This window comes from Oncorhynchus gorbuscha, linkage group LG13 (assembly GCF_021184085.1).
Source record: "Oncorhynchus gorbuscha isolate QuinsamMale2020 ecotype Even-year linkage group LG13, OgorEven_v1.0, whole genome shotgun sequence".
Classification (NCBI taxonomy): Eukaryota; Metazoa; Chordata; class Actinopteri; order Salmoniformes; family Salmonidae; genus Oncorhynchus; species Oncorhynchus gorbuscha.
Window position 1 is genome coordinate 2,071,276 of NC_060185.1, and position 23,983 is coordinate 2,095,258.

The 23,983-nt window shown below is 45.5% G+C and overlaps 1 protein-coding gene across 6 annotated transcripts in view; it reads right to left on the reverse strand.

Annotated features, from left to right (window-relative positions):
• The window catches only part of pgr (progesterone receptor), a 53,469-nt gene extending 39,293 nt beyond the window's left edge, over nucleotides 1-14,176 (reverse strand). For all 6 annotated transcript variants that reach the window (XM_046293594.1, XM_046293591.1, XM_046293590.1 and 3 more), the window contains exons 1-2: nucleotides 13,021-14,176; nucleotides 12,668-12,777 (exon numbers count right to left, since the gene is read on the reverse strand). In XM_046293594.1, the coding sequence (XP_046149550.1) occupies nucleotides 12,668-12,777; nucleotides 13,021-14,018 (1,108 nt within the window). In that variant the 5' untranslated portion in view covers nucleotides 14,019-14,176. The remainder of the gene's footprint in view (nucleotides 1-12,667; nucleotides 12,778-13,020) is intronic.
• Nucleotides 14,177-23,983: the final 9,807 nt, after the last annotated feature.

The following is a 23,983-nucleotide window of genomic DNA, read 5'->3' on the forward strand; positions in this document are numbered from 1 at the left end:
CCTGTCACCTGGGCCTGTCACCTGGGCCTGTCACCTGGGCCTGTCACCTGGGCCTGTCACCTGGGTCTGTCACCTGGGCCTGTCACCTGGGCCTGTCACCTGGGCCTGTCACCTGGGCCTGTCACCTGGGTCTGTCACCTGGGCCTGTCACCTGGGCCTGTCACCTGGGCCTGTCACCTGGGCCTGTCACCTGGGTCTGTCACCTGGGCCTGTCACCTGGGCCTGTCACCTGGGCCTGTCACCTGGGCCTGTCACCTGGGCCTGTCACCTGGGCCTGTCACCTGGGCCTGTCACCTGGGCCTGTCACCTGGGCCTGTCACCTGGGCCTGTCACCTGGGCCGGTGGTGGGTTTTCCAGTCCTGTGGGCCTGTCACCTGGGCCTGTCACCTGGGCCTGTCACCTGGGCCTGTCACCTGGGCCTGTCACCTGGGCCTGTCACCTGGGTCTGTCACCTGGGCCTGTCACCTGGGCCTGTCACCTGGGCCGGTGGTGGGTTTTCCAGTCCTGTGGGCCTGTCACCTGGGCCTGTCACCTGGGCCTGTCACCTGGGCCTGTCACCTGGGCCTGTCACCTGGGCCGGTGGTGGGTTTTCCAGTCCTGTGGGCCTGTCACCTGGGCCTGTCACCTGGGCCTGTCACCTGGGCCGGTGGTGGGTTTTCCAGTCCTGTGGGCCTGTCACCTGGGCCTGTCACCTGGGCCTGTCACCTGGGCCTGTCACCTGGGCCTGTCACCTGGGTCTGTCACCTGGGCCTGTCACCTGGGCCTGTCACCTGGGCCGGTGGTGGGTTTTCCAGTCCTGTGGGTCCTCTGTCAATCACCTGTGCCTGTCCATCTTCTGGTCCTCTGTCAATCACAGACTGGGCCTGTCACCTGGGTCTGTCACCTACAGACTGTCACCTGGGTCTGTCACCTGGGCCTGCTGCTGTCCCTGTCCTGTCACCTGTCCTCTGTCAATGGTCTTCACCTGTCCTCTGTCAATTTTACAGTCCTGTGGGTCCTGTCACCTGGGTCTGTCACCTGGCTTACAGACTGCTGTCACCTGGTCCGGTGGTACAGGTTGTCAGTCCTGTGGGCCAGACTGCTGTCCTCTGTCAATGGTTTTACAGACTGCTGTCCATCTGTCAATCAGACTGCTGTCCTCTGTCAATGGCTTACAGATCTGTCCTCTGTCCCTTCAGACTTTGTCCTCATGGCTTACAGTCTGCATGTCCTCTGTCAATGGCTGTCCACAGACTGCTTTCCTCTGTGATTTTACAGACTGCTGTCCTCTGTCAATCAGACTGCTGTCCTCTGTCAATGGGTTACAGACTGCTGTCCTCTGTCAATGGCTTACAGACTGCTGTCATCTGTCAATGGCTTACAGACTGCTGTCATCTGTCAATGGCTTACAGACTGCTGTCCTCTGTCAATGGCTTACAGACTGCTGTCCTCTGTCAATGGCTTACAGACTGCTGTCCTCTGTCAATGGCTTACAGACTGCTGTCCTCTGTCAATGGCTTACAGACTGCTGTCCTCTGTCAATGGCTTACAGACTGCTGTCCTCTGTCAATGGCTTACAGACTGCTGTCCTCTGTCAATGGCTTACAGACTGCTGTCCTCTGTCAATGGCTTACAGACTGCTGTCCTCTGTCAATGGCTTACAGACTGCTGTCCTCTGTCAATGGCTTACAGACTGCTGTCCTCTGTCAATGGCTTACAGACTGCTGTCATCTGTCAATGGCTTACAGACTGCTGTCATCTGTCAATGGCTTACAGACTGCTGTCATCTGTCAATGGCTTACAGACTGCTGTCCTCTGTCAATGGCTTACAGACTGCTGTCCTCTGTCAATGGCTTACAGACTGATGTCCTCTGTCAATGGCTTACAGACTGATGTCCTCTGTCAATGGCTTACAGACTGCTGTCCTCTGTCAATGGCTTACAGACTGCTGTCCTCTGTCAATGGCTTACAGACTGCTGTCCTCTGTCAATGGCTTACAGACTGCTGTCCTCTGTCAATGGCTTACAGACTGCTGTCCTCTGTCAATGGCTTACAGACTGCTGTCCTCTGTCAATGGCTTACAGACTGCTGTCCTCTGTCAATGGCTTACAGACTGCTGTCCTCTGTCAATGGCTTACAGACTGATGTCCTCTGTCAACAGACTGACTGTCCTCTGTCAATGGCTTACAGACCATGTCCTCTGTCAATGGCTTACAGACTGAGAGACTGACCTCTGTCAGACTGAGAGACTGACAGACACGACCGTAGTCAGACTGAGAGACTGAGACTGTCCTCTGTCAGACTGGAGACACTTAGTCAGACTGAGAGACACGACCGTGGTCAGACAGAGAGACATGACCGTGGTCAGACAGACTGACTGTCCTCTGTCAGACAGAGGACATGACCAAGTCAGACTTAAACTCGATAGTCAGACTGAGAGACACGACCGTAGTCAGACTGAGAGACACGACCGTAGTCAGACTGAGAGACACGACCGTAGTCAGACTGAGAGACTGAGAGACACGACCGTAGTCAGACTGAGAGACACGACCGTAGTCAGACTGAGAGACTGAGAGACACGACCGTAGTCAGACTGAGAGACTGAGAGACACGACCGTAGTCAGACTGAGAGACACGACCGTAGTCAGACTGAGAGACTGAGAGACACGACCGTAGTCAGACTGAGAGACTGAGAGACACGACCGTAGTCAGACTGAGAGACACGACCATAGTCAGACTGAGAGACACGACCGTGGTCAGACTGAGAGACACGACCGTGGTCAGACTGAGAGACACGACCGTAGTCAGACTGAGAGACACGACCGTAGTCAGACTGAGAGACTGAGAGACACGACCGTAGTCAGACTGAGAGACACGACCGTAGTCAGACTGAGAGACTGATGACGACCGTAGTCAGACTGAGAGACTGAGAGACACGACCGTAGTCAGACTGAGAGACACGACCGTAGTCAGACTGAGAGACACGACCATAGTCAGACTGAGAGACATGACCGTGGTCAGACAGAGAGACATGACCATAGTCAGACTGAGAGACACGACCATAGTCAGACTGAGAGACTGAGAGACACGACCGTAGTCAGACTGAGAGACACGACCATAGTCAGACTGAGAGACATGACCGTGGTCAGACAGAGAGACATGACCATAGTCAGACTGAGAGACACGACCATAGTCAGACTGAGAGACATGACCATAGTCAGACTGAGAGACAGACCATAGTCAGACTGAGAGACATGACCATAGTCAGACTGAGAGACTGAGAGACAAGACCATAGTCAGACTGAGAGACATGACCATAGTCAGACTGAGAAACTGAGAGACATGACCATAGTCAGACTGAGAGACATGACCATAGTCAGACTGAGAAACTGAGAGACATGACCATAGTCAGACAGAGACATGACCATAGTCAGACTGAGAGACAGACCATAGTCAGACTGAGAGACAGACCATAGTCAGACTGAGAGACAGACCATAGTCAGACTGAGAGACATGACCATAGTCAGACTGAGAGACAGACCATAGTCAGACTGAGAGACAGACCATAGTCAGACTGAGAGACATGACCATAGTCAGACTGAGAGACAGACCATAGTCAGACTGAGAGACAGACCATAGTCAGACTGAGAGACATGACCATAGTCAGACTGAGAGACATGACCATAGTCAGACTGAGAGACATGACCATAGTCAGACTGAGAGACATGACCATAGTCAGACTGAGAGACATGACCATAGTCAGACTGAGAGACAGACCATAGTCAGACTGAGAGACAGACCATAGTCAGACTGAGAGACAGACCATAGTCAGACTGAGAGACAGACCATAGTCAGACTGAGAGACATGACCATAGTCAGACTGAGAGACATGACCATAGTCAGACTGAGAGACATGACCATAGTCAGACTGAGACAGACCATAGTCAGACTGAGAGACAGACCATAGTCAGACTGAGAGACATGACCATAGTCAGACTGAGAGACATGACCATAGTCAGACTGAGAGACACGACTGAGATGGCCGCCTCGCTTCGCGTTCCTAGGAAACTATGCAGTTTTTTGTTTTTTTACGTGTTATTTCTTACATTAGTACCCCAGGTCATCTTAGGTTTCATTACATACAGTCGAGAAGAACTACTGAATATAAGATCAGCGTCAACTCACCATCAGTACGACCAAGAATATGTTTTTCGCGACGCGGATCCTGTGTTCTGCCTTACAAACAGGACAACGGAATGGATCGCATGCAGCGACCCAAGGAAACGACTCCGAAAAAGAGGGAAACGCGGCGGTGTTCTGGTCAGACTCCGAAAAAGGGCACATCGCGCACCACTTCCCAGTATTCTTCTTGCCAATGTCCAGTCTCTCGACAACAAGGTTGATGAAATCCGAGCAAGGGTGGCATTCCAGAGGGACATCAGAGACTGCAACGTTCTCTGCTTTACGGAGACATGGCTTACTGGGAAAACGCTATCCAGCGGCGGTACAGCCAACGGGTTTCTCCACGCATCGCACCGACAGAAACAAACATCTATCTGGTAAGAAGAGTGGAGGGGCGTATGCCTCATGACTAACGGGACATGGTGTGATGAAGGAAACATACAGGAACTCAAATCCTTCTGTTCACCTGATTTAGAATTCCTCACAATCAAATGTAGACCGCATTATCTTCCAAGAGAATTCTCTTCGATTATAATCACAGCCGTATATATCCCCCCAAGCAGACACATCGATGGCTCTGAACGAACTTTATTTAACTCTTTGCAAACTGGAAAACATTTATCCGGAGGCTGCATTCATTGTAGCTGGGGATTTTAACAAAGCCAATCTGAAAACAAGACTCCCTAAATTTTATCAGCATATCGATTGCGCAACCAGGGGTGGTAAAACCTTGGATCATTGTTACTCTAACTTCCGCGACGCATATAAGGCCCTGCCCCGCCCCCCTTTCGGAAAAGCTGACCACGACTCCATTTTGCTGATCCCTGCCTACAGACAGAAATTAAAACAAGAGGCTCCCACGCTGAGGTCTATCCAACGCTGGTCAGACCAAGCTGACTCTACACTCCAAGACTGCTTCCATCACGTGGACTGGGACATGTTTCGTATTGCGTCAGATGGGAATATTGACGAATACGCTGATTCGGTGTGCGAGTTCATTAGAACGTGCGTCGAAGATGTCGTTCCCATAGCAACGATAAAAACATTCCCTAACCAGAAACCGTGGATTGATGGCAGCATTCGCGTGAAACTGAAAGCGCGAACCACTGCTTTTAATCAGGGCAAGGTGTCTGGCAACATGACTGAATACAAACAGTGCAGCTATTCCCTCCGTAAGGCTATCAAACAAGCTAAGCGTCAGTACAGAGACAAAGTGGAATCTCAATTCAATGGCTCAGACACAAGAGGCATGTGGCAGGGTCTACAGTCAATCACGGACTACAAGATGAAATCCAGCCCAGTCACGGACCAGGATGTCTTGCTCCCAGGCAGACTAAATAACTTTTTGCCCGCTTTGAGGACAATACAGTGCCACTGACACGGCCTGCAACGGAAACATGCAGTCTCTCCTTCACTGCAGCCGAGGTGATTAAGACATTTAAACGTGTTAACCCTCGCAAGGCTGCAGGCCCAGACGGCATCCCCAGCCGCGCCCTCCGAGCATGCGCAGACCAGCTGGCCGGTGTGTTTACGGACATATTCAATCAATCCCTATACCAGTCTGCTGTTCCCACATGCTTCAAGAGGGCCACCATTGTTCCTGTTCCCAAGAAAGCTAAGGTAACTGAGCTAAACGACTACCGCCCCGTAGCACTCACTTCCGTCATCATGAAGTGCTTTGAGAGACTAGTCAAGGACCATATCACCTCCACCCTACCTGACACCCTAGACCCACTCCAATTTGCTTACCGCCCAAATAGGTCCACAGACGATGCAATCTCAACCACACTGCACACTGCCCTAACCCACCTGGACAAGAGGAATACCTATGTGAGAATGCTGTTCATCGACTACAGCTCGGCATTCAACACCATAGTACCCTCCAAGCTCGTCATCAAGCTCGAGACCCTGGGTCTCGACCCCGCCCTGTGCAACTGGGTACTGGACTTCCTGACGGGCCGCCCCCAGGTGGTGAGGGTAGGCAACAACATCTCCTCCCCGCTGATCCTCAACACGGGGGCCCCACAAGGGTGCGTTCTGAGCCCTCTCCTGTACTCCCTGTTCACCCACGACTGCGTGGCCACGCACGCCTCCAACTCAATCATCAAGTTTGCGGACGACACAACAGTGGTAGGCTTGATTACCAACAACGACGAGACGGCCTACAGGGAGGATGTGAGGGCCCTTGGAGTGTGGTGTCAGGAAAATAACCTCACACTCAACATCAACAAAACTAAGGAGATGATTGTGGACTTCAGGAAAGAGCAGAGGGAACACCCCCCTATCCACATCGATGGAACAGTAGTGGAGAGGGTAGCTAGTTTTAAGTTCCTCGGCATACACATCACAGACAAACTGAATTGGTCCACTCACACTGACAGCGTCGTGAAGAAGGCGCAGCAGCGCCTATTCAACCTCAGGAGGCTGAAGAAATTCGGCTTGTCACCAAAAGCACTCACAAACTTCTACAGATGCACAATCGAGAGCATCCTGGCGGGCTGTATCACCGCCTGGTACGGCAACTGCTCCGCCCTCAACCGTAAGGCTCTCCAGAGGGTAGTGAGGACTGCACAACGCATCACCGGGGCAAACTACCTGCCCTCCAGGACACCTACACCACCCGTTGTTACAGGAAGGCCATAAAGATCATCAAGGACATCAACCACCCGAACCACTGCCTGTTCACCCCGCTATCATCCAGAAGGCGAGGTCAGTACAGGTGCATCAAAGCTGGGACCGAGAGACTGAAAAACAGCTTCTATCTCAAGGCCATCAGACTGTTAAATAGCCACCACTAACATTGAGTGGCTGCTGCCAACACACTGTCATTGACACTGACCCAACTCCAGCCATTTTAATAATGGGAATTGATGGGAAATGATGTAAATATATCACTAGCCACTTTAAACAATGCTACCTTATATAATGTTACTTACCCTACATTATTCATCTCATATGCATATGTATATACTGTACTCTACAACATCGACTGCATCCTTATGTAACACATGTATCACTAGCCACTTTAACTATGCCACTTTGTTTACTTTGTCTACACACTCATCTCATATGTATATACTGTACTCGATACCATCTACTGTATGCTGCTCTGTACCATCACTCATTCATATATCCTTATGTACATGTTCCTTATCCCCTTACACTGTGTATAAGACAGTAGTTTTGGAATTGTTAGTTAGATTACTTGTTGGTTATCACTGCATTGTCGGAACTAGAAGCACAAGCATTTCGCTACACTCGCATTAACATCTGCTAACCATGTGTATGTGACAAATAACATTTGATTTGATTTGATTTGAGAGACAGACCATAGTCAGACTGAGAGACAGACCATAGTCAGACTGAGAGACATGACCATAGTCAGACTGAGAGACATGACCATAGTCAGACTGAGAGACATGACCATAGTCAGACTGAGAGAGACCATAGTCAGACTGAGAGACATGACCATGGTCAGACTGAGAGACTGACCATAGTCAGACCTGAGAGTCAGACCATAGTCAGACTGAGAGACATGACCATAGTCAGACTGAGAGACAGACCATAGTCAGACTGAGAGACAGACCATAGTCAGACTGAGAGACATGACCATAGTCAGACTGAGAGACTGAGAGACATGACCATGGTCAGACTGAGAGACATGACCATAGTCAGACTGAGAGACAGACCATAGTCAGACTGAGAGACATGACCATAGTCAGACTGAGAGACTGAGAGACATGACCATAGTCAGACTGAGAGACATGACCGTGGTCAGACTGAGAGACAGACCATAGTCAGACTGAGAGACATGACCATGGTCAGACTGAGAGACATGACCATAGTCAGACTGAGAGACATGACCATAGTCAGACTGAGAGACACGACCATAGTCAGACTGAGAGACATGACCATAGTCAGACTGAGAGACAGACCATAGTCAGACTGAGAGACATGACCATGGTCAGACTGAGAGACTGAGAGACAGACCATAGTCAGACTGAGAGACTGAGAGACATGACCATAGTCAGACTGAGAGACATGACCATAGTCAGACTGAGAGACAGACCATAGTCAGACTGAGAGACAGACCATAGTCAGACTGAGAGACAGACCATAGTCAGACTGAGAGACAGACCATAGTCAGACTGAGAGACATGACCATAGTCAGACTGAGAGACATGACCATAGTCAGACTGAGAGACATGACCATAGTCAGACTGAGAGACAGACCATAGTCAGACTGAGAGACATGACCATAGTCAGACAGACTGAGAGACATGACCATAGTCAGACTGAGAGACAGACCATAGTCAGACTGAGAGACAGACCATAGTCAGACTGAGAGACAGACCATAGTCAGACTGAGAGACAGACCATAGTCAGACTGAGAGACAGACCATAGTCAGACTGAGAGACAGACCATAGTCAGACTGAGAGACAGACCATAGTCAGACTGAGAGACACGACCATAGTCAGACCATAGTCAGACTGAGAGACACGACCATAGTCAGACTGAGAGACACGACCATAGTCAGACTGAGAGACAGACCATAGTCAGACTGAGACATGACCATAGTCAGACTGAGAGACAGACCATAGTCAGACTGAGAGACAGACCATAGTCAGACTGAGAGACAGACCATAGTCAGACTGAGAGACATGACCATAGTCAGACTGAGAGACATGACCATAGTCAGACTGAGAGACTGAGAGACATGACCATAGTCAGACTGAGAGACATGACCATAGTCAGACTGAGAGACATGACCATAGTCAGACTGAGAGACAGACCATAGTCAGACTGAGAGACAGACCATAGTCAGACTGAGAGACATGACCATAGTCAGACTGAGAGACATGACCATAGTCAGACTGAGAGACATGACCATAGTCAGACTGAGAGACATGACCATAGTCAGACTGAGAGACAGACCATAGTCAGACTGAGAGACAGACCATAGTCAGACTGAGAGACAGACCATAGTCAGACTGAGAGACAGACCATAGTCAGACTGAGAGACACGACCATAGTCAGACTGAGAGACATGACCATAGTCAGACTGAGAGACAGACCATAGTCAGACTGAGAGACAGACCATAGTCAGACTGAGAGACAGACCATAGTCAGACTGAGAGACAGACCATAGTCAGACTGAGAGACTGAGAGACAGACCATAGTCAGACTGAGAGACATGACCATAGTCAGACTGAGAGACATGACCATAGTCAGACTGAGAGACAGACCATAGTCAGACTGAGAGACATGACCATAGTCAGACTGAGAGACTGAGAGACAGACCATAGTCAGACTGAGAGACAGACCATAGTCAGACTGAGAGACATGACCATAGTCAGACTGAGAGACAGACCATAGTCAGACTGAGACACACGACCGTGGTCAGACTGAGAGACTCCAATAAATCTCTAAGATTACGAGACCAAAACAAGTCAGAAAAGAAGAACATCGTGAACACTGGTTACTGTGATACTGTGTGATACTGTCTGTGCTTTGCCATTCGTTTATAAAAAGGCACAAATGGTGCTTAGTAAAAACTGTAAAGTTCTGTCGTGTCTGGTGTCAATGTCTGAGGATTAGGCCACAATAACCCTCAATATTTATTGTTTTTTTAACCACACGCTACTCCCATGTACCACAACAGTGTTCAACCACACGCTACTCCCATGTACCACGGCAGTGTTCAACCACACGCTACTCCCATGTACCACGGCAGTGTTCAACCACACGCTACTCCCATGTACCACGGCAGTGTTCAACCACACGCTACTCCCATGTACCAAGGCAGTGTTCAACCACACGCTACTCCCATGTACCAAGGCAGTGTTCAGCCACACGCTACTCCCATGTACCAAGGCAGTGTTCAGCCACACGCTACTCCCATGTACCAAGGCAGTGTTCAACCACACGCTACTCCCATGTACCAAGGCAGTGTTCAACCACACGCTACTCCCATGTACCGTGGCAGTGTTCAGCCACACGCTACTCCCATGTACCGTGGCAGTGTTCAACCACACGCTACTCCCATGTACCGTGGCAGTGTTCAACCGTGGCAGTGTTCACACGCTACTCCCATGTACCGTGGCAGTGTTCAACCACACGCTACTCCCATGTACCGTGGCAGTGTTCAACCACACGCTACTCCCATGTACCGTGGCAGTGTTCAACCACACGCTACTCCCATGTACCGTGGCAGTGTTCAACCACACGCTACTCCCATGTACCGTGGCAGTGTTCAGCCACACGCTACTCCCATGTACCGTGGCAGTGTTCAACCACACGCTACTCCCATGTACCGTGGCAGTGTTCAACCACACGCTACTCCCATGTACCGTGGCAGTGTTCAACCACACGCTACTCCCATGTACCGTGGCAGTGTTCAACCACACGCTACTCCCATGTACCGTGGCAGTGTTCAACCACACGCTACTCCCATGTACCGTGGCAGTGTTCAACCACACGCTACTCCCATGTACCGTGGCAGTGTTCAACCACACGCTACTCCCATGTACCGTGGCAGTGTTCAACCACACGCTACTCCCATGTACCGTGGCAGTGTTCAACCACACGCTACTCCCATGTACCGTGGCAGTGTTCAACCACACGCTACTCCCATGTACCGTGGCAGTGTTCAACCACACGCTACTCCCATGTACCGTGGCAGTGTTCAACCACACGCTACTCCCATGTACCGTGGCAGTGTTCAACCACACGCTACTCCCATGTACCGTGGCAGTGTTCAACCACACGCTACTCCCATGTACCGTGGCAGTGTTCAACCACACGCTACTCCCATGTACCGTGGCAGTGTTCAACCACACGCTACTCCCATGTACCAAGGCAGTGTTCAGCCACACGCTACTCCCATGTACCATGGCAGTGTTCAGCCACACGCTACTCCCATGTACCATGGCAGTGTTCAGCCACACGCTACTCCCATGTACCATGGCAGTGTTCACCACACGCCACTCCCGCCACTCCCATGTACCATGGCAGTGTTCAACCACACGCTACTCCCATGTACCATGGCAGTGTTCAACCACACGCTACTCCCATGTACCATGGCAGTGTTCAACCACACGCTACTCCCATGTACCATGGCAGTGTTCAACCACACGCTACTCCCATGTACCATGGCAGTGTTCAACCACACGCTACTCCCATGTACCATGGCAGTGTTCAACCACACGCTACTCCCATGTACCATGGCAGTGTTCAACCACACGCTACTCCCATGTACCATGGCAGTGTTCAACCACACGCTAATCCCATGTACCATGGCAGTGTTCAACCACACGCTACTCCCATGTACCATGGCAGTGTTCAACCACACGCTAATCCCATGTACTATGGCAGTGTTCAACCACACGCTAATCCCATGTACCATGGCAGTGTTCAACCACACGCTACTCCCATGTACCAAGGCAGTGTTCAACCACACGCTACTCCCATGTACCAAGGCAGTGTTCAGCCACACGCTACTCCCATGTACCATGGCAGTGTTCAACCACACGCTACTCCCATGTACCATGGCAGTGTTCAACCACACGCTACTCCCATGTACCATGGCAGTGTTCAACCACACGCTACTCCCATGTACCATGGCAGTGTTCAACCACACGCTACTCCCATGTACCATGGCAGTGTTCAACCACACGCTACTCCCATGTACCATGGCAGTGTTCAACCACACGCTACTCCCATGTACCATGGCAGTGTTCAACCACACGCTACTCCCATGTACCATGGCAGTGTTCAACCACACGCTACTCCCATGTACCATGGCAGTGTTCAACCACACGCTAATCCCATGTACCATGGCAGTGTTCAACCACACGCTACTCCCATGTACCAAGGCAGTGTTCAACCACACGCTACTCCCATGTACCAAGGCAGTGTTCAGCCACACGCTACTCCCATGTACCATGGCAGTGTTCAGCCACACGCTACTCCCATGTACCATGGCAGTGTTCAGCCACACGCTACTCCCATGTACCATGGCAGTGTTCAGCCACACGCTACTCCCATGTACCATGGCAGTGTTCAACCACACGCTACTCCCATGTACCAAGGCAGTGTTCAGCCATACGCTACTCCCATGTACCATGGCAGTGTTCAACCACACGCTACTCCCATGTACCACGGCAGTGTTTAACCACACGCTACTCCCATGTACCAAGGCAGTGTTCAACCACACGCTACTCCCATTTACCAAGGCAGTGTTCAACCACACGCTACTCCCATGTACCACGGCAGTGTTCAACCACACGCTACTCCCATGTACCATGGCAGTGTTCAACCACACGCTACTCCCATGTACCATAGCAGTGTTCAACCACACGCTACTCCCATGTACCAAGGCATTGTTCAAACACATGCTATTCCCATGTACCATGGCAGTGTTCAGCCAGTGGTCATTCTTTAAGCGTCCAAGTCAAATGTCCACACCAATATACTGTTACAATCCTCTGATGTGGTGTTGCTTACCTTCGACCGCTCGTTTAAAGAACACTTTGCAGCTTCCACATGTGAGGACCCCATAGTGACATCCTGAGGCCTCATCTCCACAGATCATACATAGTCTCTGGGGTGGAACACTGCAGAACCAGGGAATGAGCCATTGGTTATTTACACTGACAACATTGGCATTACTGATTGGCTAATTGAGGAATAATAAAACAAGCTCATCAAATCAGAATCAGATTCATTTTGGCAACAAACAAACAAAAGCGAATGCATGAATATGAAAACCACATTTAAATTATCTGAAAGATGCCAAACTGCTGAGACTTTTACAAAGGTTATGGTCAGCTATACTTTAAATAATGCGTCCATCTTACCCGCCATATCCTGTATAGGTTGGGGACCGCTGGAGCAGGGCTGAGGTGTGAATTCCATCCGGGGAGGAGTAGCCATGGTGTGGGTACTGGTCCTCGGAGACCCCGCTGGACTGGCACCAAAACGAGGAATGAGTAGGAGAGGTCTGAATGGACCATCTGGGCATTTCACTTTTATAAATCATCAAATGCTGCTGTGGACCCTGTCCGTTACTGCTCATTACATCAAAACTCAGCATGCCCTTACCGGGATGAGTAGGAAAGGGAACACCACGTGAGTCTGCACGGACCTGGGGAACCGTGGACATCTGTTCGTTCTGATTCAAGTCGACTAGAAAGTTCGGTGAACAGTCCAATAGTGTTTGTTGTCCAGGCGCGGAGGTGGGGAAAGACGCTGCCGAATCATCCAGAAAACCTAACTCGTGTTGTTTCCTCTCGCTGTCATAACAGGTCTCGAGGGTAGGGATGTTGGCCGTTAGGTCAAAATCAGGACATGGTGTTTCCATGATTAGTGACGGCTCCTTCTCATCTTTGATGATCCTACAAACCCCGGTGGCGGTGGTTGAACTGGGTGTTGATATCATGTTCGTAGCCGCTCTCTGCAAACTTTCATGAGTTTCTGTTGGGATCGGCTGCGGTAACGTGGAATCCTTCCCTCCCTCTATACCACGCACCTCTGTCCAGCGCACAGGGTCAGAGCGGTCATAAAAAGCTTTATTGATAAGTGAGGCGTTATCTCTGACAGTACAGTCTTTGAACATGGCACTGTTGTTGCTTGAGCTCGGAGGCGCAGCGCACAAAGTGCCAACGTTTCCAAAACTACGCACGACGGAGGACATGCAGACTTGAGACTGTGGCTCCTTAGAGAATTTCCGAGGCTGACCAAATCCTACATCTTTATACTTCTCAATCAAATAATTTACTCTTTTACTGGAGTCTGTGACGTCTGAGCTCAATGTGTTCGCTGAGTCCATCCTGTCTGCTGTGTGTTCATTTTCCATTTTGTTGTCAAAGCTACAGAAAACACGACGACGCCAGTCAGTCAGAGTGCCTGTCAGTCGGTGAGGAGACTAGAGTGGGTGGTGTCTCTTGGTGCAAAGAAAGCACTTCCCAAGATGCTTTTCCGCGTTGTGACAGGCTGTGCCTTTAGTGTTCGACCCTTTCAGATTGGCTGCGCAGCTACCACTGGCTTGCTGTATATATAGAGGAATACAATGGTACAACCCATACGCCTGTGGCTCAATCAATGTTTAAAAGGGGTTTGAAGTCCAAAACACGCCGGTAATCTGACTCATTAGGTAATGCGGTAGGACTCATTAGGTTAATGACTGGCATGACAATGGTCATAGAAACTGACGAGACATTGCGAACACATTTGGGACCAGACTACACTGGATGGCTAGCAGCTACAGATGATGTGCAATAATGACGAAGTCTCCATTTCCTATTTCAATAAGCAAGTGGTTGACCAGGGTAAGAGGGTAGCATGGGAGAGAGCTCAGCCACGGATAACAGGGTAGCACCAGTTCATTGAATGGCGAAATTATGCCTTGTGGCACTTCACAGAATATCCACGGTTCATAATTAAAACACATAGTTACACATCTCTATGTCTGTGTTAAAACTGACCATGCTTAAGGTCAAATAGGCGCAGCTCTTCAAGTAAAGAAGAATAGGATCAAATGACCTTTTGATGCTGAGTTGTACTAACATCAAAGTCGTAACACGTTACTTTAATCAACTTTCTTTGGGGAATTTGTATTTGTATAAAACAGCCAACTAGACTTGTGTAAGAACTCATGTTCTTTGTTTAAATTTAGCTCCTGTAATTTACGAGGGCTGGTGTTTGACTGTATCTAGGAGACAGGCTGAGAGCAAGAGGGGGGAAACCCTCCACATGCTCCACTCAGAGACATCATCTAATCTGAGTTTATAGTATAACCAGGGAGGACAGAGACATCATCTAATCTGAGTTTATAGTATAACCAGAGAGGACAGAGACATCATCTAATCTGAGTTTATAGTATAACCAGAGAGGACAGAGACATCATCTAATCTGAGTTTATAGTATAACCAGAGAGGACAGAGACATCTAATCTGAGTTTATAGTATTACCAGAGAGGACAGAGACATCATCTAATCTGAGTTTTTAGTATAACCAGGGAGGACAGAGACATCATCTAATCTGAGTTTATAGTATAACCAGGGAGGACAGATCATCTAATCTGAGTTTATAGTATAACCAGAGAGGACAGAGACATCTAATCTGAGTTTATAGTATAACCAGAGAGGACAGAGACATCATCTAATCTGAGTTTATAGTATAACCAGGGAGGACAGAGACATCATCTAATCTGAGTTTATAGTATAACCAGGGAGGACAGAGACATCATCTAATCTGAGTTTATAGTATAACCAGAGAGGACAGAGACATCTAATCTGAGTTTATAGTATAACCAGGGAGGACAGAGACATCATCTAATCTGAGTTTATAGTATAACCAGGGAGGACAGAGACATCATCTAATCTGAGTTTATAGTATTACCAGGGAGGACAGAGACATCATCTAATCTGAGTTTATAGTATAACCAGGGAGGACAGAGACATCATCTAATCTGAGTTTATAGTATAACCAGGGAGGACAGAGACATCATCTAATCTGAGTTTATAGTATAACCAGGAGGACAGAGACATCATCTAATCTGAGTTTATAGTATTACCAGAGAGGACAGAGACATCATCTAATCTGAGTTTATAGTATAACCAGAGAGGACAGAGACATCTAATCTGAGTTTATAGTATAACCAGGGAGGACAGAGACATCATCTAATCTGAGTTTATAGTATAACCAGAGAGGACAGAGACATCATCTAATCTGAGTTTATAGTATAACCAGGGAGGACAGAGACATCATCTAATCTGAGTTTATAGTATTACCAGAGAGGACAGAGACATCATCTAATCTGAGTTTATAGTATAACCAGGGAGGACAGAGACATCATCTAATCTGAGTTTATAGTATAACCAGGGAGGACAGAGACATCATCTAATCTGAGTTTTTAGTATAACCAGGGAGGACAGAGACATCATCTAATCTGAGTTTATAGTATAACCAGGGAGGACAGAGGCATCTAATCTGAGTTTATAGTATAACCAGAGAGGACAGAGACATCTAATCTGAGTTTATAGTATAACCAGAGAGGACAGAGACATCATCTAATCTGAGTTTATAGTATAACCAGGGAGGACAGAGACATCATCTAATCTGAGTTTATAGTATAACCAGGGAGGACAGAGACATCATCTAATCTGAGTTTATAGTATAACCAGAGAGGACAGAGACATCTAATCTGAGTTTATAGTATAACCAGGGAGGACAGAGACATCATCTAATCTGAGTTTATAGTATAACCAGGGAGGACAGAGACATCATCTAATCTGAGTTTATAGTATTACCAGGGAGGACAGAGACATCATCTAATCTGAGTTTATAGTATAACCAGGGAGGACAGAGACATCATCTAATCTGAGTTTATAGTATAACCAGGGAGGACAGAGACATCATCTAATCTGAGTTTATAGTATAACCAGAGAGGACAGAGACATCATCTAATCTGAGTTTATAGTATAACCAGAGAGGACAGAGACATCATCTAATCTGAGTTTATAGTATAACCAGGGAGGACAGAGAGACATCTAATCTGAGTTTATAGTATAACCAGGAGGACAGAGACATCATCTAATCTGAGTTTATAGTATAACCAGAGAGGACAGAGACATCATCTAATCTGAGTTTATAGTATAACCAGGAGGACAGAGACATCATCTAATCTGAGTTTATAGTATTACCAGAGAGGACAGAGACATCATCTAATCTGAGTTTATAGTATAACCAGGGAGGACAGAGACATCATCTAATCTGAGTTTATAGTATAACCAGAGAGGACAGAGACATCATCTAATCTGAGTTTATAGTATAACCAGAGAGGACAGAGACATCATCTAATCTGAGTTTTTAGTATAACCAGGGAGGACAGAGACATCATCTAATCTGAGTTTATAGTATAACCAGGGAGGACAGAGGCATCTAATCTGAGTTTATAGTATAACCAGAGAGGACAGAGACATCTAATCTGAGTTTATAGTATAACCAGAGAGGACAGAGACATCATCTAATCTGAGTTTATAGTATAACCAGGGAGGACAGAGACATCATCTAATCTGAGTTTATAGTATAACCAGGGAGGACAGAGACATCATCTAATCTGAGTTTATAGTATAACCAGAGAGGACAGAGACATCTAATCTGAGTTTATAGTATAACCAGGGAGGACAGAGACATCATCTAATCTGAGTTTATAGTATAACCAGGGAGGACAGAGACATCATCTAATCTGAGTTTATAGTATTACCAGGGAGGACAGAGACATCATCTAATCTGAGTTTATAGTATAACCAGGGAGGACAGAGACATCATCTAATCTGAGTTTATAGTATAACCAGGGAGGACAGAGACATCATCTAATCTGAGTTTATAGTATAACCAGAGAGGACAGAGACATCATCTAATCTGAGTTTATAGTATTACCAGAGAGGACAGAGACATCATCTAATCTGAGTTTATAGTATAACCAGAGAGGACAGAGACATCTAATCTGAGTTTATAGTATAACCAGGGAGGACAGAGACATCATCTAATCTGAGTTTATAGTATAACCAGAGAGGACAGAGACATCATCTAATCTGAGTTTATAGTATAACCAGGGAGGACAGAGACATCATCTAATCTACCAGAGAGGACAGAGACATCATCTAATCTGAGTTTATAGTATAACCAGGGAGGACAGAGACATCATCTAATCTGAGTTTATAGTATAACCAGAGAGGACAGAGACATCATCTAATCTGAGTTTATAGTATAACCAGAGAGGACAGAGACATCATCTAATCTGAGTTTATAGTATAACCAGAGAGGACAGAGACATCTAATCTGAGTTTATAGTATTACCAGAGAGGACAGAGACATCATCTAATCTGAGTTTTTAGTATAACCAGGGAGGACAGAGACATCATCTGAGTTTTTAGTATAACCAGGGAGGACAGAGACATCATCTAATCTGAGTTTATAGTATAACCAGGGAGGACAGAGACATCTAATCTGAGTTTATAGTATAACCAGAGAGGACAGAGACATCATCTAATCTGAGTTTATAGTATAACCAGGAGGACAGAGACATCATCTAATCTGAGTTTATAGTATAACCAGGGAGGACAGAGACATCATCTAATCTGAGTTTATAGTATAACCAGGGAGGACAGAGACATCATCTAATCTGAGTTTATAGTATAACCAGAGAGGACAGAGACATCTAATCTGAGTTTATAGTATAACCAGGGAGGACAGAGACATCATCTAATCTGAGTTTATAGTATAACCAGGGAGGACAGAGACATCATCTAATCTGAGTTTATAGTATTACCAGGGAGGACAGAGACATCATCTAATCTGAGTTTATAGTATAACCAGGGAGGACAGAGACATCATCTAATCTGAGTTTATAGTATAACCAGGGAGGACAGAGACATCATCTAATCTGAGTTTATAGACAGAGGACAGAGATCATCTAATCTGAGTTTATAGTATAACCAGAGAGGACAGAGACATCATCTAATCTGAGTTTATAGTATTACCAGAGAGGACAGAGACATCATCTAATCTGAGTTTATAGTATAACCAGGAGGACAGAGACATCATCTAATCTGAGTTTATAGTATAACCAGGGAGGACAGAGACATCATCTAATCTGAGTTTATAGTATAACCAGAGAGGACAGAGACATCATCTAATCTGAGTTTATAGTATAACCAGGGAGGACAGAGACATCATCTAATCTGAGTTTATAGTATAACCAGAGAGGACAGAGACATCATCTAATCTGAGTTTATAGTATAACCAGGGAGGACAGAGACATCATCTAATCTGAGTTTATAGTATAACCAGAGAGGACAGAGACATCATCTAATCTGAGTTTATAGTATAACCAGAGAGGACAGAGACATCATCTAATCTGAGTTTATAGTATTACCAGAGAGGACAGAGACATCTAATCTGAGTTTTTAGTATAACCAGGGAGGACAGAGACATCATCTAATCTGAGTTTATAGTATAACCAGGGAGGACAGAGGCATCTAATCTGAGTTTATAGTATAACCAGAGAGGACAGAGACATCTAATCTGAGTTTATATTATAACCAGAGAGGACAGAGACATCTAATCTGAGTTTATATTATAACCAGGGAGGACAGAGACATCATCTAATCTGAGTTTATAGTATAACCAGGGAGGACAGAGACATCATCTAATCTGAGTTTATAGTATTACCAGGGAGGACAGAGACATCATCTAATCTGAGTTTATAGTATAACCAGGGAGGACAGAGACATCATCTAATCTGAGTTTATAGTATAACCAGGGAGGACAGAGACATCATCTAATCTGAGTTTATAGTATAACCAGGGAGGACAGAGACATCATCTAATCTGAGTTTATAGTATAACCAGGGAGGACAGAGACATCTAATCTGAGTTTATAGTATAACCAGGAGGACAGAGACATCATCTAATCTGAGTTTATAGTATAACCAGGGAGGACAGAGACATCATCTAATCTGAGTTTATAGTATAACCAGGGAGGACAGAGACATCATCTAATCTGAGTTTATAGTATAACCAGGGAGGACAGAGACATAATCTAATCTGAGTTCATAGTATAACCAGAGAGGACAGAGACGTCATCTAATCTGAGTTTATAGTATAACCAGGGAGGACAGAGACATCATCTAATCTGAGTTTATAGTATTACCAGAGAGGACAGAGACATCATCTAATCTGAGTTTATAGTATAACCAGGGAGGACAGAGACATCATCTAATCTGAGTTTATAGTATAACCAGGGAGGACAGAGACATCATCTAATCTGAGTTTATAGTATAACCAGGGAGGACAGAGACATCATCTAATCTGAGTTTATAGTATAACCAGGGAGGACAGAGACATCATCTAATCTGAGTTTATAGTATAACCAGGGAGGACAGAGACATCATCTAATCTGAGTTTATAGTATAACCAGGGAGGACAGAGACATCATCTAATCTGAGTTTATAGTATAACCAGGGAGGACAGAGACATCATCTAATCTGAGTTTATAGTATAACCAGAGAGGACAGAGACATCTAATCTGAGTTTATAGTATAACCAGGGAGGACAGAGACATCATCTAATCTGAGTTTATAGTATAACCAGGGAGGACAGAGACATCATCTAATCTGAGTTTATAGTATAACCAGGGAGGACAGAGACATCATCTAATCTGAGTTTATAGTATAACCAGGGAGGACAGAGACATCATCTAATCTGAGTTTATAGTATAACCAGGGAGGACAGAGACATCTAATCTGAGTTTATAGTATAACCAGAGAGGACAGAGACATCATCTAATCTGAGTTTATAGTATAACCAGGGAGGACAGAGACATCATCTAATCTGAGTTTATAGTATAACCAGGGAGGACAGAGACATCATCTAATCTGAGTTTATAGTATAACCAGGGAGGACAGAGACATCATCTAATCTGAGTTTATAGTATAACCAGAGAGGACAGAGACATCTAATCTGAGTTTATAGTATAACCAGGGAGGACAGAGACATCATCTAATCTGAGTTTATAGTATAACCAGGGAGGACAGAGACATCATCTAATCTGAGTTTATAGTATTACCAGGGAGGACAGAGACATCATCTAATCTGAGTTTATAGTATAACCAGGGAGGACAGAGACATCATCTAATCTGAGTTTATAGTATAACCAGGGAGGACAGAGACATCATCTAATCTGAGTTTATAGTATAACCAGAGAGGACAGAGACATCATCTAATCTGAGTTTATAGTATTACCAGAGAGGACAGAGACATCATCTAATCTGAGTTTATAGTATAACCAGAGAGGACAGAGACATCTAATCTGAGTTTATAGTATAACCAGGGAGGACAGAGACATCATCTAATCTGAGTTTATAGTATAACCAGAGAGGACAGAGACATCATCTAATCTGAGTTTATAGTATAACCAGGGAGGACAGAGACATCATCTAATCTGAGTTTATAGTATTACCAGAGAGGACAGAGACATCATCTAATCTGAGTTTATAGTATAACCAGGGAGGACAGAGACATCATCTAATCTGAGTTTATAGTATAACCAGAGAGGACAGAGACATCATCTAATCTGAGTTTATAGTATAACCAGAGAGGACAGAGACATCATCTAATCTGAGTTTATAGTATTACCAGAGAGGACAGAGACATCTAATCTGAGTTTTTAGTATAACCAGGGAGGACAGAGACATCATCTAATCTGAGTTTATAGTATAACCAGGGAGGACAGAGGCATCTAATCTGAGTTTATAGTATAACCAGAGAGGACAGAGACATCTAATCTGAGTTTATATTATAACCAGAGAGGACAGAGACATCTAATCTGAGTTTATATTATAACCAGGGAGGACAGAGACATCATCTAATCTGAGTTTATAGTATAACCAGGGAGGACAGAGACATCATCTAATCTGAGTTTATAGTATTACCAGGGAGGACAGAGACATCATCTAATCTGAGTTTATAGTATAACCAGGGAGGACAGAGACATCATCTAATCTGAGTTTATAGTATAACCAGGGAGGACAGAGACATCATCTAATCTGAGTTTATAGTATAACCAGGGAGGACAGAGACATCATCTAATCTGAGTTTATAGTATAACCAGGGAGGACAGAGACATCTAATCTGAGTTTATAGTATAACCAGAGAGGACAGAGACATCTAATCTGAGTTTATAGTATAACCAGGGAGGACAGAGACATCATCTAATCTGAGTTTATAGTATAACCAGAGAGGACAGAGACATCATCTAATCTGAGTTTATAGTATAACCAGGGAGGACAGAGACATCATCTAATCTGAGTTTATAGTATTACCAGAGAGGACAGAGACATCATCTAATCTGAGTTTATAGTATAACCAGGGAGGACAGAGACATCATCTAATCTGAGTTTATAGTATAACCAGAGAGGACAGAGACATCATCTAATCTGAGTTTATAGTATAACCAGAGAGGACAGAGACATCATCTAATCTGAGTTTATAGTATTACCAGAGAGGACAGAGACATCTAATCTGAGTTTTTAGTATAACCAGGGAGGACAGAGACATCATCTAATCTGAGTTTATAGTATAACCAGGGAGGACAGAGGCATCTAATCTGAGTTTATAGTATAACCAGAGAGGACAGAGACATCTAATCTGAGTTTATATTATAACCAGAGAGGACAGAGACATCTAATCTGAGTTTATATTATAACCAGGGAGGACAGAGACATCATCTAATCTGAGTTTATAGTATAACCAGGGAGGACAGAGACATCATCTAATCTGAGTTTATAGTATAACCAGGGAGGACAGAGACATCATCTAATCTGAGTTTATAGTATAACCAGGGAGGACAGAGACATCATCTAATCTGAGTTTATAGTATAACCAGGGAGGACAGAGACATCTAATCTGAGTTGATAGTATAACCAGGGAGGACAGAGACATCATCTAATCTGAGTTTATAGTATAACCAGGGAGGACAGAGCCATCATCTAATCTGAGTTTATAGTATAACCAGGGAGGACAGAGACATCATCTAATCTGAGTTTATAGTATAACCAGGGAGGACAGAGACATCATCTAATCTGAGTTTATAGTATAACCAGGGAGGACAGAGACATCATCTAATCTGAGTTTATAGTATAACCAGGGAGGACAGAGACATCATCTAATCTGAGTTTATAGTATAACCAGGGAGGACAGAGACATCATCTAATCTGAGTTTATAGTATTACCAGGGAGGACAGAGACATCATCTAATCTGAGTTTATAGTATAACCAGGGAGGACAGAGACATCATCTAATCTGAGTTTATAGTATAACCAGGGAGGACAGAGACATCATCTAATCTGAGTTTATAGTATAACCAGAGAGGACAGAGACATCATCTAATCTGAGAGATATTATAACCAGGGAGGACAGAGACATAATCTAATCTGAGTTTATAGTATAACCAGAGAGGACAGAGACGTCATCTAATCTGAGTTTATAGTATAACCAGGGAGGACAGAGACATCATCTAATCTGAGTTTATAGTATTACCAGAGAGGACAGAGACATCATCTAATCTGAGTTTATAGTATAACCAGGGAGGACAGAGACATCATCTAATCTGAGTTTATAGTATAACCAGGGAGGACAGAGACATCATCTAATCTGAGTTTATAGTATAACCAGGGAGGACAGAGACATCATCTAATCTGAGTTTATAGTATAACCAGGGAGGACAGAGACATCATCTAATCTGAGTTTATAGTATAACCAGGGAGGACAGAGACATCATCTAATCTGAGTTTTTAGTATAACCAGGGAGGACAGAGACATCATCTAATCTGAGTTTATAGTATAACCAGGGAGGACAGAGGCATCTAATCTGAGTTTATAGTATAACCAGAGAGGACAGAGACATCTAATCTGAGTTTATAGTATAACCAGAGAGGACAGAGACATCATCTAATCTGAGTTTATAGTATAACCAGGGAGGACAGAGACATCATCTAATCTGAGTTTATAGTATAACCAGGGAGGACAGAGACATCATCTAATCTGAGTTTATAGTATAACCAGGGAGGACAGAGACATCATCTAATCTGAGTTTATAGTATAACCAGGGAGGACAGAGACATCTAATCTGAGTTTATAGTATAACCAGAGAGGACAGAGACATCATCTAATCTGAGTTTATAGTATAACCAGGGAGGACAGAGACATCATCTAATCTGAGTTTATAGTATAACCAGGGAGGACAGAGACATCATCT